This window comes from Cherax quadricarinatus, chromosome 11 (genome assembly GCF_038502225.1).
Source record: "Cherax quadricarinatus isolate ZL_2023a chromosome 11, ASM3850222v1, whole genome shotgun sequence".
NCBI classification, from domain to species: domain Eukaryota; kingdom Metazoa; phylum Arthropoda; class Malacostraca; order Decapoda; family Parastacidae; genus Cherax; species Cherax quadricarinatus.
The window spans coordinates 2995341-3012476 of NC_091302.1; the positions used below are offsets into that span (position 1 = coordinate 2995341).

Genomic DNA, 17136 nt, shown 5'->3' on the forward strand with positions numbered 1-17136 from the left:
CCATCATGTAAAACAATTACAGGATTTTGTTTTACACTCACTTGGCAGGATGGTAGTACCTCCCTGGGTGGTTGCTGTCTACCAACCTACTACCACATACATTGTGCGGAGTTTTTGACCCAAGTGTGAAAGTACGTGTCGTTGGGGATTTGAATGCTAAAGTGGGTAAAAATGTTGTGGAGGGAGTAGAAGGTAAATTTGGGATGCCAGGGGTAAATGAAAATGGAGAGCCTTTAATTGAGCTATGTGGAGAAAGAGGTTTGGTAATAAGTAACACATATTTTATGAAAAAGAGGATAAATAAATATACAAGGTATGATATAGCATGTAATGAAAGTAGTTTGTTAGATTATATATTGGTGGATAAAAGGTTGATGGGTAGGTTTCAGGATGTGCATGTTTATAGAGGGGCAACTGATAAATCGGATCATTATTTAGTTGTAGCTACAGTTAGAGTACAAGGTAGATGGGACAAAAGGAAAATGGCAACAACAAGAGAGAGGTGAAAGTGTATAAACTAAGGGAGGAAGAAGTTCGGGTGAGATATAAGCAACTATTGGCAGAAAGGTGGGCTAGTGCAAGTATGAGTAGTGGGGGAGGGGGGGTTGAAGAGGGTTGGAATAGTTTTAAAAATGCAGTATTAGAATGTGGGGCAGAAGTTTGTGGCTATAGGAGGGTGAGTGCAGGAGGAAAGAGGAGTGATTGGTGGAATGATGAAGTAAAGGGTGTGATAAAAGAGAAAAAGGTAGCTTATGGGAGGTTTTCATAAAGCAGAAGTGTTATAGGAAGAGCAGAATATATGGAGAGTAAAAGAAAGGTGAAGAGAGTGGTGAGAGTGTGTAAAAGGAGAGCAGATGATAGAGTGGGAGAGGCACTGTCAAGAAATTTTGAAGAAAATAAGAAAAAATTTTGGAGTTAAACAAGTTAAGAAAGCCTAGGGAACGAATGGATTTGTCACTTTAAAACAGAGTAGGGGAGTAGTAGATGGGGAGATGGAGGTATTGGGTAGATGGTGGGAATATTTTGAGGAACTTTTAAATGTTGACGAAGAAAGGGAGGCGGTAATTTCATGCACTGGCCAGGGAGGTATGCCATCTTTTAGGAGTGAAGAAAAGCAGGATGTGAGTGTGAGGGAGGTGAGTGAGGCATTACGCAGAATGAAAGGGGGTAAAGCAGCTGGAACTGACGGGATCATGACAGAAATGTTAAAAGCAGGGGGGGATATAATGTTGGAGTGGTTGGTATTTTTGTTTAATAAATGTATGAAAGAGGGGAAGGTACCTAGGGACTGGCAGAGAGCATGTATAATTCCTTTATATAAAGGGAAGGGGGACAAAAGAGATTGTAAAAATTATAGAGGAATTAAGTTTACTAAGGATACCAGGAAAAGTGTATGGTAGGGTTATTAATGAAAGAATTAGAGGCAAGGCAGAATGTAGGATTGTGAATGAGCAAGGAGGTTTTAGAGTGGGTAGGAGATGTGTAGATCAAGTGTTTACATTGAAGTATATATGTGAACAGTATTTAGATAAAGGTAGGGAAGTTTTCATTGTATTTATGGATTTAGAAAAGGCATATGATACAGTGGATAGGGGAGCAATGTGGCAGATGTTAACCATAGAACTGATGAAGGATAAAGGGTGAGTGGTGCATTGAGGTATATGTGTAGACAAAAAACATTATCTATGGAGGCAAAGAAGGGAATGTATAAAAGTATAGTGGTACCAACACTCTTACATGAGTGTGAAGCTTGGGTTGTAAATGCTGCAGTGAGGAGGCGGTTGGAGGCAGTGGAGATGTCCTGTCTAAGGGCAATGTGTGGTGTAAATATTATGCAGAAAATTTGTAGTGTGGATATTAGAAGGTGTGGAGTTAATAAAAGTATTAGTCAGAGGGTTGAAGAGGGGTTGTTGAGATGGTTTGGTCATTTAGAGAGAATGGACCACAGTAGAATGACATGGACAGCGTATAAATCTGTAGGGGAAGGAAGGCGGGGTAGGGGTCGTCCTCAAAAAGGTAGGAGGGAGGGGGTAAAGGAGGTTTTGTGGGCGAGGGGCTTGGACTTCCAGTAAGCATGCATGAGCGTGTTAGGAGTGAATGGAGACAAATGGTATTTGGGACCTGACGAGCTGTTGGAGTGTGAGCAGGGTAATATTTAGTGAAGAGATTCAGGGAAACCGGTTATTTTTATATAGCTGGACTCGAGTACTGAAAATGGAAGTACAATGCCTGCGCTTTAAGAGAGGGTTTGGGATATTGGCAGTTTGGAGGGATATGTTGTGTATCTTTATACGTGTATGCTTCTAAACTTTCGTGTTCTGGGCACCTCTGCAAAAACAGTGATTATGTATGAGTGAGGTGAAAGTGTTGAATGATGAAAATATTTTCTTTTTGGGGATTTCTTTCTTTCTTTTTGGGGCACCCTGCCTCGGTGGGAGACAGCCAACTTTAAAAAAAAAAGAACTTATGTGTAGCTGTTCCTAAATAAATTTACTAAAGGTGTTTCAAAATTGCCTTCCCCTAACAACCCTATTATTTTCTGCATAATCTAACATGAACAACCTTAGCCTATGTAAATGATGGCACTAAAGAAGTGTTACATTACCAGCATCTAAGTCTTCAGCATGTACCTTTCTGAAGATTGTTGAGCCCACTGGTGTCAACTGTGCAAAAAGAAAGACAGTACACCATTACACACTGTAAAATACAAAAATTTATTATCCAGCTAAATTACTCAACATTAAGGTAACCCCAACTTAAACAGTATTTATCTGTACATTCATAACTTGACTGTAATTTTTGATGATTAGTACAGTGTTACATCCAATTCGCTTATATTCATTGTAACTCCTAAATTTATATTTACAACCCCTTAAGAGATTATATAAAAACACTCAATTAGTCATTGCCTTATTAATCTTCAGTTAGTCTTAAGTTTGCCCAAAATGCACGCACACTTATCATGATCAAATAAAGAATCCAATCTAATCTGCTCTATCATTCATGGGGAAGAGCTAAACTCACAGGGGGATACACAGTGCCTAAGAAAAAAGAAAGCATTCAGGTCTGATTCAAGGAACTACTGCACTGGTCCAATTATTCAGCTCATTATTATCATAATCGAAAATTAAATTTTTCAAATCAAAATCCCCTCAGCAGCATCAAGGAGTCTCCCTTGATGGGGTTTGATGAATGGTGTTAGACGAGTGTGGAATCGAAGTAAAGTTCACGAGTATGCTACCAATAGATTCCTCAAAGTCAATTAATATTATTATTATAATCAAAACTAAGTGCTAAACCCATCAGGGTCATACAGTGGTGCTCAAAGTCAAGTGGGAGTCAGGGTTTTGTGAGGAATGTTGGCAGTGTCTGCCATCAGTGGAAGTCCCATCTCCTTTAAACAAGGACCTGATACTCACAGGATTTTTTTCAATCAAGAGAGGTTCCTTGATGCTGGTGAGAGGCTCTTGATCTATGGAATTGGATCTCTGCTCCAATTCCCTGAATTAAACCTGAATGCCTTCCATATTCCCCCCACAGGCGCTGTATAATCCCTACAGGTTTAGCGTTCCCCCCAGTGTGTGTGAGTGTATAATATATATACGAGTATATATATATATATATATATATATATATATATATATATATATATATATATATATATATATATATTATGGTAGTAGGTTGGTAGACAGCAACCACCCAGGGAGGTACTACCATCCTGCCAAGTGAGTGTAAAACAAAAGCCTGTAATTGTTTTACATGATGGAAGGATTGCTGGTGTCCTTTTTTCTGTCTCATGAACATGCAAGATTTCAGGTACATCTTGCTACTTCTACTTACACTTAGGTCACATTACACATACATGTACAAGCATATATATACATACCCCTCTGGGTTTTCTTCCTAGTTCTTGTTCTTGTTTATTTCCTCTTATCTCCAAGGGGAGGTGGAACAGAATTCTTCCTCTATACGCCATGCGTGTTGAAAAAGGCAAGGGGCTAGTAACTAGTAAGGGGCTAGTAACCCCTTCTCTTGTGTATATTATTAAATGCAAAAGAGAAACTTTTGTTCTTCCTTTTGGGCCACCCCGCCTCGGTGGGATACGGCCGGTGTGTTGAAAGAAATATATATATATATATATATATATATATATATATATATATATATATATATATATATATATATATATATATATATATATATATATATATATACTGAGGTGTGTATTTCTATATATGCTGAAGAGTGTATCTCAGTGTATCTGTGTATATACACTGAGAAGTATACATCTTCCAGTATATACACAGAGGTCTCTTCCGGTGTATATGCAGTAAAGTGACTGAGTTGAAACTTGAATGACTCAGTGTAGGGGCAAACTGCAACTTTACTGACCCACCCAGGAGCTGTGAATCGACCCCAGCAACCACATGTAGGTCAATACATACATTAAATAGAACTTAAATCTACTATTATTATTACCGTCATTATTATTAGTAGTAGCAGTAGTAGTTACAGTCATTATCATTATTATTATTATTAGCAGTAGTAGTAATTATCATTATTATTATTATTGTATTATTGTCCTAATCATTATTATTGTAATTATTATTATAGTATTACATTAAAAGCAAAGTGCTAAACCTGTATGTGTGTAAGACATCCCCCCCCGTTCTTACCTCAGGTACAGTAACGGCATAAGGCAGCCCAGAGAAGACAGGAGCATTATCATTGATGTCTGTGATACGCACTATGATAGGTATACTGCGCACCTGAGTGCTATTCCTGATGGCACACGATACCTGGAAGCAACAGTCACTGGTTAGTCAAAGAACTTTCCTCATGTTCATGGAGAAGGGCTAAGCCCATAAGGGTTTGTACTTGGAAGGAAACAGATGACATTTTGCATAGCCCCTGTGCCAAAGGTCATGGCAGCCAGGAAGATGACAGGGTGAGTAATGAGAACTTTCAAAAGAAAGGAAATACGTAATGCCAATGGTGATACCTTTCAAATCGTTAGTGCTCCCTCATTTGGAATACTGTTCAGTGTTGACGGCCCCATTCAAATCTGGGGAAATATCAGAACTGGAACAAATACATAGATGTACATTAATGGTATACAATATCGACAAATGAAAATAAGACACATGTGCAACATCTGGGTATCTTTATTGTAGTTTTGCCAACCAGTGGCTTTATCAATACAAATTCAAGGATACTTGGAAGCCAGTAGAACTTTATACAAAAATAGGTAATCAGTCCCTCAGCCTAAGTGTTGGTGATGAGCACCATCCTAACTACTATATTTCTCTACTCTTTCTGCAACATTGCAAGCTCCTGACGATGTGTTGATTGCAACTCAAAAGGCCTACAGCGATCCTTCAACTCCTACTGTGGTTATTTTGTATATGTTACTATGTATGACTGTACGCACTTGTATTTGTGTACATTGTACTTGTGTGTACTTGTACCTGAACAAACTTCTTTCTTCTTTGTTGAGTTTATAAGGGCCACTGACAGCATAAGCCGTAATGAACAAACTTACTCTCTAGCAACTTGCTGCTGGTGTTGGTGGGGTTGTTAAGGGTCACCACAGCTTGTTGGGGGTTTGTTAAGGGTCACTACAGCTTACTTGGTGAAGTTATTAAGGGCCATCACAGCTCACTTGGTGGGGTTGTTAAGGGCCACCACAACTTACTTGATGCTAAGGTTAAGGACCACCACAGCTTACGTGTTGGTGGGAATATCAAAATGGTATACAATACCGACAGGTTGGTAAGACACATAGGCAACAGTTAGGCAACTTTATTCTGAAAAGTTTCAGAAACGTTTTGGAATAAAGTTGCCTAACTGTTGCCTATGTGTCTTACCTACCAACCTGTCGGTATTGTATACCATTTTGATATTCACACTGTCAGACACAGCAACACAATGGCATCTTGGTACAGAAAACACCTTGGACAACTTTTTCAAATGAGAATTGTTTGATCTGAGAGGGACGTGACCTCTCAGTGGCTCCATTCTCACTACTACTACTCTGCACCTCTCCTTCCGACAGTATTTAAGTCTCCGCACTGTCCCTTGATCTTCAGATAGTTCCAGGCTATGGAGCTGAACTTCTCCAGGCTGAGGGACTGACAACCTTAAATGTACGACTTCAAGGGTGATGGACTGATTACATCGTCTTCACATCGTTACTGTTCCTGCCTACTTTCTGTATTCGACTGAAAAAGTCTACTGTGTAGGCGAAACGTTTCGGAATAAAGTTACCTAACTGATGACTATGTGTCTTACCTACCAACGTGTTGGTGGGGTTGTTAGGGCCATCACAATTTTCCTGTTGAGTTTGTTAAGGGCCACCAAAGCTTATTTATTGTTCAGGGTCAACAAAGCTTACTCGTAAGTCTTGTGGTTGTTAAGGATCACAAAGCTATATTTCCCTGTCATATTCCGGGTGGGTTCCACAATAGTGATGGGGCGATAAATAAATTTACTTATACCGATAGCATCAAAATAAGCCTATACTCACTAATATCGATACCGATATTGATACTTTGGCACTCCTTTATTCAAGTGTTGCAATGTGTTAGTTTGAGGTGGAGTTTTACCACTCACCATGCGTTTAAACCCCACCCATTCCCTTTTTTTCGATAGGGTGACGGGGATATCGTCAAGCATTCTACTTTTGTGTGTTATCGTCATAAGAAAAAATAATAATAACAATCTTTATTTCTACAAGTAATTGTACTAGGTATACAGGCCACAGCTGACATCAATGACATATTACTATATAGAAAGTCACTTGTTATGCAGAGCATTTCCTGCAAATTAGGTCAATTCTGTCCAACAGGATGTGACCCACACCAGTCCACTAACACCCAGGTACCTATTTTACTGCTATATGAACAGTGATAGTAGGTGTGTTAAGGAAACATGTCCTAATGTTTCCACCTGTACCGGGGATCGAGCAACGTACTTCAGTGTGTGAGCTGAGTGAGCTAGCTATCTGGGTATTGCATACTGCCCGTGCCCATATGCATGCCACACTGACAAGAATAATAACGCAACTTGTGCAACATTTCGCCCAGCAAGAGCTTTATTTTTGCTTGTATTGTTGCTTCGTCTTCCTTATAGTGTTGGGCGTGTCCTCTATGTCCGTGTATGATATGGGCGTGTCCTATACGCCCGTTTTCATATGGACATGTCCTTGACATTTACCAGTTAAACTGGTAGCGAGCCACCTCGCTAGTAATCCGATTTGATCCAAAGAAGAAGAGGCTCGATCTAATTCCCAGGATCAAGAGCGGCCCAGTAGCATCAAAATACTGCCAGAGGAAGATCTCTCTAATTCTCATAACACTTATTGCAACTTCAAATTTGTGAAGAAATAAGCACATGCAACACTTGCTGGGTATGGTAAGACAGGTGTGGATAAATTAGACATGTGCAACAGCTGGGTATCTTTATTTATGAAACGTTTCGCCTACACGGTAGGCTTCTTAAGTCAAATACAAAGAGAGCAGTAAAAGTGAAATAAAGATGATATAATCAATCCATCAACTTTGGAGAAAAAGAATTTGAGGTGGTCAGTCCCTCAGCCTGGAGGCTTCAGGGGCTGACTGACCAGTCCCTCAGCCTCCAGGCTGAGGGACTGGTCATTGATAACGAAAGAAATCATGAAAGCGATTGAAAGTTCACTATTTTACTGTGGTTATTTTTCATATTGTGATACCACACGTTTACTGTGATCTTATTGCATATTACACTGTATATGACGTTTCTCTCTGACCTGGACAGTAGTCCAGGAGGAAGCGAAGAGTCGCCACAAGGTTCCTCTTCCGAGTGCGGGTTTTGAGTGAATTATTCCGGCCAAAGTACTGTGACTTTATATTCTTTAGTGTATTATAAAGATTTAACCCAGGATAACGCAGTCACAACAATGTGACTTATAAACACTGGGGTATATACCTTACCTTTGATACCTTTGAAGAATTTCGATAGTATATCTACTCTCTGAGCCCGGCCATGGGCCAGGCTCGTCTGGTGCTCGCCTGGTCAACCAGGCTGTTGCTGCTGGAGGCCTGCTGCCCCACATATCCATCACAGCCTGGTTGATCTGGCACCTGGTGAAGATACTTGTCTAGTTTCCTCTGGAAGGCTTCAACACTTGTTCCAGCAGTGTTTCTGATATCCTCTGCTAAGATGTTGAAAAGTCTGGGACCCCGAATGTTGATACAGTGTTCCCTTATTGTCCCCACCGCACCCCTGCTCCTCACTGGGTTTATTTTGCACTTCCTCCCATATCTCTCACTCCAGTATGTTGTTATGGCAGTGTGTAGATTTGGGACCAAGCCCTCAAGTACCTTCCAGATATATATTATCATGTACCTCTCTCTCCTCCGCTCCAGTGAGTACATGTTCAAGACTTGCAGGCGTTCCCAGTAGTTTAGGTGCTTTACTGGCTCAATGTGAGCCGTAAACGATCTTTGTATATGTTCCAGCTCCGATATTTCTCCTGCCCTGAACGGGGCCGTCAGCACTGAGCAATATTCTAAGTGAGGGAGCACTAGCGATTTGAAGAGTGTCACCATCGGCATTGTTTCCCTTGTTTTGAAAGTTCTCAATACCCACCCAGTGATCTTCCTGGCTGTCGTGATCTTTGTCTTGTTATGGTCATTAAAAGAAAGATCAGCTGACATAATTATTCCTAGGTCTTTTACATTTTCCTTACATTCTATTTGGCGACCCTCTTGAGTTTTGTATATAGTGTTCCTTTTGAGTTCTTCATTCTCTCCATACCTAAGCAACTGGAACTTATCACCATTGAACGTCATGTTGTTGTCCACTGCCCACTGGAAAACCCTGTTTATGTCTTCCTGTACCTTTTCAGTGTCCTCTACCGTACTGACTTTCATGCTTATTTTAGTGTCATCTGCAAATGATGATACAAAAGTGTGCCGGGTGTTTTTGTCTATGTCTGCTACGAGGATGAGGAACAGCAGAGGTGCCAGGAGAGTGCCTTGGGGCACTGAGCTTTTGACCTCGCTGATGCTGGATCTTGCCCTGTTCACTACTACTTTTTGTGTTCTGTGTGTTAGGAAACCGAAAATCCATCTGCCTACCTTCCCCGTAATGACCATGGCCTTCATTTTGTGCGCTATCTATGATCGCATTTGTCAAACGCCTTTGCAAAATCTGTGTAAATCACATCTGCGTTTTGGTCGTCTTCCAGTGCCTCCGTAATTCTGTCATAATGGTTCAGCAGCTGTGACAGATATGATCGTCCTGCTCTAAAACTATGCTGATTCGGGTTATGTTGGTTGTGCAGGTCCATGAAATTTGTAGCTGCCGTCTCATCACTCTTTCGAAGATTTTTATGATGTGAGAGGTTAGGGCTACTGGTCTGTAATTTTTAGCTAGTGCTCTACTACCTCCCTTATACAAAGGAGCTATATCTGCACTCTGTAAGGCCTCTGGTATTTCACCTAGATCTAAGCTCTTTCTCCAAAGAATACTGAGAACTCGTGCTAGTGGTACTTTGTACTTCTTTATAAACACAGCATTCCATGAATCTGGTCCAGGTGCTGAGTGAGTGGGCATGTTATCCATTTCTTTTTCGAAATCTATGGGATTTGTACTAATGTCAGTTAGTTGGTCAGCGCGGCCTTCTTCTGGAGTGAAAAATATTTCTGCATTTTCTACCTTGCTGTCATTTAGTGGGTTGCTGAACACCGACTCATACTGTTCTTTTAGGATTTCATTCATTTCCTGTTCGTCGTCAGTATATGAGTCTCCTCTCAGTAGTGGTCCAATACTTTTTGGGTTTCAATCCTCTACCCCAGGATGCCACACACAACCGTCTGTTAACAACCATGTACCTACTTACTCCTAGGCAAATAGGGGCAGCAGATACCTACTTACTTCTAGGCAAATAGGGAAACATGCTCAACGTTTCCACTAATCCGGGGATAGAATTAAGGTCCGTCATTGTGTGAGCTGAAGCAGTTACCAATATAGCAGTACATTAATGTCAGCGAGGCCTGTACTTGTAGAGATAAAGATATTATGATAATTATTATTATTAAACCACGAATACCCCAACCTATACGCTGGGTACCCACTCTCTCTATTCCCTAGCCTCCCACAGTGCCCAGCCCACTGTGTAAACTTTCCCTACCCTCATTCATGCCCAGACGTCCTCAGATCCGCCTCCACAGCATGTGTACCCTCCAGCACGAGCCCTGGTTCACCCACCCACCACACACTTTCACAATTCAAACTTCTGTCAACAGTGTCTTCTTTGTTAACGGAAATCTTAAAAAGAAGGCCTCGGTCAGATGACCAAGAGCTCCAGCTGTGGGTCATCATATGACTAAGACCCGCGTCAGTAAACACTTGCCCTGTTTCCTGACAAATCTTACCTAACCTAATGGAAATCTAACAATTCGTGCTGACGCAAGTCTCGAGGAAACTTTTGGTCAAGGACCTCTATAGAATATAATATTTATGTCTACAAGTACATGATACAGCTTATACAGACCATAACTGACACCAATGATATACTGTGTAGAAAGCCCCTTGTCATGAAGAGCACTTCCCGCAAATCAGCTTAATTTTGTCGGCTAACATCTAGGTATCTACTGTACTGTTAGGTGAACATGGACAGCAGGTGTCTTAAGAAGACACGCCCAAATGTTTCTACCCGCACCAGGGATCGAACCACGGAACTCAGTGTGTGAGCTGAGTGCACTAGCAATCGAGCTACTAGGAAGAGGTTTTCCCATCGCTGAGCTCTGGGAATAAAGAGATTCTCGGAACTCATCAAAGGTAAGTCAGTCTTCAGAGCAGGACCTGGCAGTTTATATGACATCAAACATATCACTCACAAAGTGGATAACGTCAGCCCCCACATATACACAAAGCTCAGAACACTGATTACATACCACAGGCGCAAAACACTGATTACGTAGCCCAGGCACAGAACACTGAGTACGTAGCCCAGGCACAGAACACTGAGTACGTAGCCCAGGCACAGAACACTGAGTACGTAGCGCAAACACTCGAAAGCATCCAAAGGTTTACAATCCAACTAGATGAAGAACTGAAAGTAATACAATAAGAGGGAACTGAAGCAGATGTAATTATCATGTAAACAAGAACTGTCAGGCATTAATTATGCAGCCACAGAGTGGTTGAAAACTGGAATGGCTTGAATAAAGAAGGAGTGGAGGCAAAGAGGAATAAATAGCTTTAAAAGAAATAAAGCGAATGAAAGCAGAAGTCAGAAATACCCATTAAAATAATTTAAGAGGTTAGATCAGGAGCCGTGACTCGACCCCCGACCCCCTGCAACACAAATCACTGAGTAGAGTGGATGTCCCGTAGCTCGATCGCTAGTGCACCCAGCTCACACTGAGATCCATGGTTCGATCCCCGGTACGGGTGTAAACATTAGGAAGTGTTTCCTTAAGACACTTACTGTCACTGTTCACCTAGCAGTAAAATAGGTGCCTGGGTGTTAGTGGACTGGTGTGGGTCGCATCCTGGGAGAAAATTGACCTAATTTGCGGGAAATCCTCTGCATAACAAGGGGATTTCTATATAGTAGTATGTCACTGATGTCAGCTATGGTCTGTATATCTTGTACATGTACTTGTAGAAATAAAGATATTATTAATTATAATAATAATAATAATAATAATAATAATAATAATAATTATTATTATTATTATTATTATTATTATTATTATTATTATTATTATTATTATTATAGTGAATGCTGTGCAGGGACCTAGCCACTCCTCACAAGCCAGCCAGACAAGTTTTCACTTACCCTACAAGTTAGTCGCCTCCTGCTTTCTCTCTTTCTCTCTCCCTCCCTCCCTACATCCCTCCCATCCTCTATTCCTCCCTCTTTATATGCCCCATACGGTTCTTTTGTGTGTGTTTTGTCTGTTAAAAAATGGAGAGTAGGGCATGTTACCTTACACCTGCTGTCACTGTTCACCTAGCAGTAAGTAGGTACCTGGGTGTTAGTGGGTTGGTGTGGGTCGCATCTTGGGCTATGGTAGCATACCTTACACAGGGCTGAGCTTGTAAATAAGCTGAGGTAAGATAAGTCTTAGCTTGTAAATAAGCTGAGGTAGGACAACAGTCTTAGCTTGTAAATAAGCTGAGGTAGGACAACAGCTTTAGCTTGTAAATAAGCTGTGGTAGGATAACAGCTTTAGCTTGTAAATAAGCTGAAGTTGGACAACAGTTTTAGCTTGTAAATAAGCTGAGGTAGGACAACAGCTTTAGCTTGTAAATAAGCTGAAGTAGGACAACAGTTTTAGCTTGTAACTAAGCTGAGGTAGGATAACAGTCTTACCTTGTAAATAAGCTCATGTATGAATACTAATCTTGGCATGTATATCCAAGAATATAAAAAAAAAAAATCGCCTAAAAGCAAGGATACCTGGACAAGGATACCTGTCAAGAATACCTGGACAAGGATACCTGTCAAGAATACCTGGACAAGGATACCTGGACAAGGATACCTGTCAAGGATCCCTGAACAAGGATACCTGGTCAAGGATACCTAGACAAGGATACCTGTCAAGGATCCCTGAACCAGGATACCTGGGCAAGGATACCTGGACAAGGATACCTGTCAAGGATACCTGGACAAGGATACCTGGTCAAGGATACCTGGACAAGGATACCTGTCAAGGATCCCTGAACAAGGATACCTGGTCAAGGATACCTGGACAAGGATACCTGTCAAGGATCCCTGAACAAGGATACCTGGTCAAGGATACCTGGACAAGGATACCTGTCAAGGATCCCTGAACAAGGATACCTGGTCAAGGATACCTGCACAAGATACCTGTCAAGGATCCCTGAACAAGGATACCTGGTCAAGGATACCTGAACAAGGATACCTGTCAAGGATCCCTGAACAAGGATACCTGGTCAAGGATACCTGAACAAGGATACCTGTCAAGGATCCCTGAACAAGGATACCTGGGCAAGGATACCTGGACAAGGAACCCTGAACAGGAAGTTGGATGTGCAGGAATGTTGACAGGGTTGTATATGAAGATTTAGAGAAGAGAACAACGGTGTGTCAGGACAAGGTTACGCTCAGGACAGAGTTTTATCAACCCTTAACAACACTTGGATTCAGGAAAAAATTAACGGGGAAAAAAATAACAATATAAACCTAACACTGAACATATACATTTAAATAAAATGTGCCTCTTTTTCCTGGCCAAAATTGTGAACTTTTTCCCCGTGATTTTTTTCCCGGATACCAAGAACACTTGCTGTGTCTATTGTCTTCAGCGATATGTACTTAGCCATATGTGATTCCAGGCGTCACATTTGGGTTCCTGATACCACGTCTCCGCTGGGTACTAGTAGCACCTCTGCCTCTTAACTTCGGGAACCCTGTCATATCTATTCTTAAAGCTGGGTAAGGAGCCTGCCTTTCTTACCAGTTCGCAGGACTGGACTTTATCAAGACTTAGTAAACCTCAGTGATCGAAACGTGTAAAATAAAGATTTCCTCTGTACTCCGGAATTTTATATCTAACTTATCAGATTGCTGTCCCAAACATTAACCTTGTATTACAGGATAGACATATACACAGTCAGGTGTTTGTCTCTCAGTGTATGTATATATGGCGAAAATTTATTTTAACAGCCTGGTTGATCAGGCCCTGATCAACCGCGAGGCCTGGTCACAGACCAGGCCGCGGGGGCGTTGATCCGTGAAACCCTCTCTAGGTATACTCCAGGTATACTCCCTAGGTATTAAAAGTACAGTGGAACCCCGGTGATGGAACGTACTGGACCTCGAACAAACCGGAGTCCAAAAAATTTTGTTCGGAAAAAACTGACCCGGTCTTTGAGCATTTTTCTGGAGTCCGAATGCGTTGACTTGTTTAAGATTCAGTTGTAAAAATAATGTTACATGAAAGCCCTGTTTCAAAAGTGCTTTGAAGTGACCTCTGACATTGACCTGGCTCAGAGACCTTCGGAAGAGTCAGTTCAACATCCTCCAGTTCGAACAGCAAGTAGAAATCAATTAAGTTCAAACATCGGGGTTCCACTGTATTCCTAGACTGGTGGTGTACAGGTGACACGCAGTATAAATAACCCTCGTGTAGTAGATAGGCGTTAAACCTCATTAACTAACCAACCTTCCCTTCACCTGAGGGAAGAACTCGAGCTTTCTGCGTGTGACAGACAAATAGAAATAAATACATTGCTGTAGGAGAGGTAGCAGTAAGTAGGACAATGTGCTACACCGGCCTTGTGAAAGTAGCAGGTCGAGGAGGAGCCTCGGGGCGAGGAAGTGTTAGAGTGGTGAGAGTTTTCAAGGTGATGTGAATGACTGGGGAAATATACAGTACCTTTGGTGCTTTTGTGTCCCGTTGCCAGAGAACTTATGTTTGAATGAGGAGGACCAGGGGACACAAGTGACACCTGAAGACACAAATGAAACACAGGGATAAAAGAGGACCAGGATCAAGGGGGCACAGGTGGACCAGGATCAAGGGGACACAGGTGGACCAGGATCAAGGGGACACAGGTGGACCAGGATCAAGGGGACACAGGTGGACCAGGATCAAGGGGACACAGGTGGACCAGGATCAAGGGGACACAGGTGGACCAGGATCAAGGGGACACAGGTGGACCAGGATCAAGGGGACACAGGTGGAAGCTGAAGACACATAAACCATAGTGATATAAGACAGTACTTGAAGAATGAGACACTTGTGCAACGTTTGGGAATCTTTATTGTGAAAACGTTTCGCCCAGCGAGTGGCTTTTTCAGTCCAATACAGAGAAGAACGGTGGAAGATGAGGAGTTTAAGGTAATTAGTCCCTCATCTTCCCCTGTTCTCTATATTGGACTGAAGAAGCCACTGGCTGGGCGAAATGTTTCCACAATAAAGATTCCCAAACGTTGCACAAGTGTCTCATACTTCAACTTGTGGTTTTCTAAACGATGTACTTGTTTAGTCTCAGGGTGACTTCCATGAGGGTGGTGGAGGCAAACTGAATACACAGCTACAACCGTAGGTATAAATTGCAAGAGACCTGTAGTCAGCGATGATGATCACTGTAATCTAGCAGGCGGTACCAGGAGCTGAGTCTCGACCCCTACAGACATCTACAGCCAACAGTACGGTGTAGTGGCATTCTTGATGTTGACCAGCGTACGGCGACTGGAACGGAGCGGCACAACACACACACACACACACACACACACACACACACACACACACACACACACACACACACACACACACACACACACACACAAGATATGATAAAGCTCATGGAGCAGGGAGTGAACCTAGTAGCGACCAGTGAAGAGGCGGTGCCAGGAGCTATGGAGCGACCCCTGCAACCACAATTAGGTGAGTACACACACAGTGTTGCTGAGGTAACCCACACCCTGCAGGTGTTATTTATTCATGAAGAACACTACCTACGCCTTTCGTTTCCGTAGTTGCAGAACATTCGACTCACAAGAGAAATGACCGGGGTTTGATTTCCAGGCAAAGTGAAATGCGTGGCCGAGTCTCCTGACACCTGACGCCCTGCTTCACCTACTGTAGTAGTAAATAGGTACCTGGCTCTTAGTCAACTACTGTAGGTGACATCGAGGGAGGGAAAGGGTGACACAGGTACCTAAGATGAAGCTGCACTCTCAAATAAACTTAGGTAGCATAATAGCTTTGAAATAAGCTGGAATAGGATAACTGTAAGGTGTTGGGAGCAGTGAAAGAATTAAATCCTATGTTATTCTGTTTATATTTGATCGCCTTTTGTGTTGTGTTGTGATTTGGGAAGTAGAGTACAGTGTTGTTGTTGTACTCGTCTTTCATTACCCACCACAACTATAAGAATAACATCAAGGATGCAGCTCTGATACTGGCAAAGATGTTTGTTATCAGCAGGTGAGTGAGTGAGGTGAGCACACAGGTGTAGAACTTACAACAGTGGGCAACCACAAGCCCGTTGCCGGATGTATTAACCAGAGGTGGGCGTAGAGGTGCACCCACCCAGAGGTGTATTGTGGGCACCTGTCACCTGAGGTGTGTAGGCTCACCTGTCACCTGAGGCGTGTAGGCTCAACTGTCAGACCCACCTGTCACCTGAGGTGTGTAGCCTCACCTGTCACCTGAGGTGTGTAGGCTCAACTGTCAGACCCACCTGTCACCTGAGGTGTGTAGCCTCACCTGTCACCTGAGGCGTGTAGACTCACCTGGAACCTGAGAGTAGACAGCTGGTTGTCACGGTCCAGCGGTTTCACCAGCTGCAGACGTCGACCATTAAGTATGAAGTATTCCTTGCCAGCTTCTGACACCTCGAGGTCCACCTCGGTGTGAGGGTCACCCTCCACTGGCACCTCTGAGGGCGACGTTAGTTGTGACACCTCTGCAACACAAACAAGATAATTACATCAGTTGTTACACCCTTTGTAATATGTACACAAGCACCTCTGTGTTACTACCGTAGCATGGCCCTAGACCCGGGACTGACCACCTCAAATACTTTTTCTCCAAGGTTGATAGACTAATTACATCATCTTTATTTCATCACTACTGCTGCCTCTTTATTTGACTGAAGAAGACTACTGTGCAGGAGAAACTTTTCATCCATAAACATACCCAACTGTTGCACGTGTGTCTTAATCTTCACTTTGTCGGTGTTTTATACAGTCTCCACCTGGAGAGTGTGGAGGTGGGGAGGTGTGGAGGTGTGGAGGTGGGGAGGTGTGGAGGTGTGGAGGTGGGGAGGTGGGGAGGTGTGGAGGTGGGGAGGTGGGAGGTGTGGAGGTGTGGAGGTGGGGAGGTGTGGAGGTGGGGAGGTGGGGAGGTGTGGAGGTGGGGAGGTGGGGAGGTGGGGAGGTGTGGAGGTGGGGAGGTGTGGAGGTGGGGAGGTGTGGAGGTGGGGAGGTGGGGAGGTGTGGAGGTGGGGAGGTGGGGAGGTGGGGAGGTGGGGAGGTGGGGAGGTGGGGAGGTGGGGAGGTGGGGAGGTGGGAGGTGGGGAGGTGTGGAGGTGGGGAGGTGGGGAGGTGGGGAGGTGTGGAGGTGGGGAGGTGGGGAGGTGTGGAGGTGGGGAGGTGTGGAGGTG

The 17136-nt window shown here is 43.0% G+C and overlaps 1 protein-coding gene across 1 annotated transcript in view; it reads right to left on the bottom strand.

Annotated features, from left to right (window-relative positions):
- The window catches only part of LOC128687667 (cadherin-99C), a 302830-nt gene that overhangs the window by 161992 nt on the left and 123702 nt on the right, over positions 1 to 17136 (bottom strand). Inside the window, exons 4-6 of the mRNA XM_053775248.2 lie at positions 16265 to 16437; positions 4680 to 4802; positions 2606 to 2663 (exon numbers count right to left, since the gene is read on the bottom strand). Coding sequence (XP_053631223.2) covers positions 2606 to 2663; positions 4680 to 4802; positions 16265 to 16437 — 354 coding nt within the window. The remainder of the gene's footprint in view (positions 1 to 2605; positions 2664 to 4679; positions 4803 to 16264; positions 16438 to 17136) is intronic.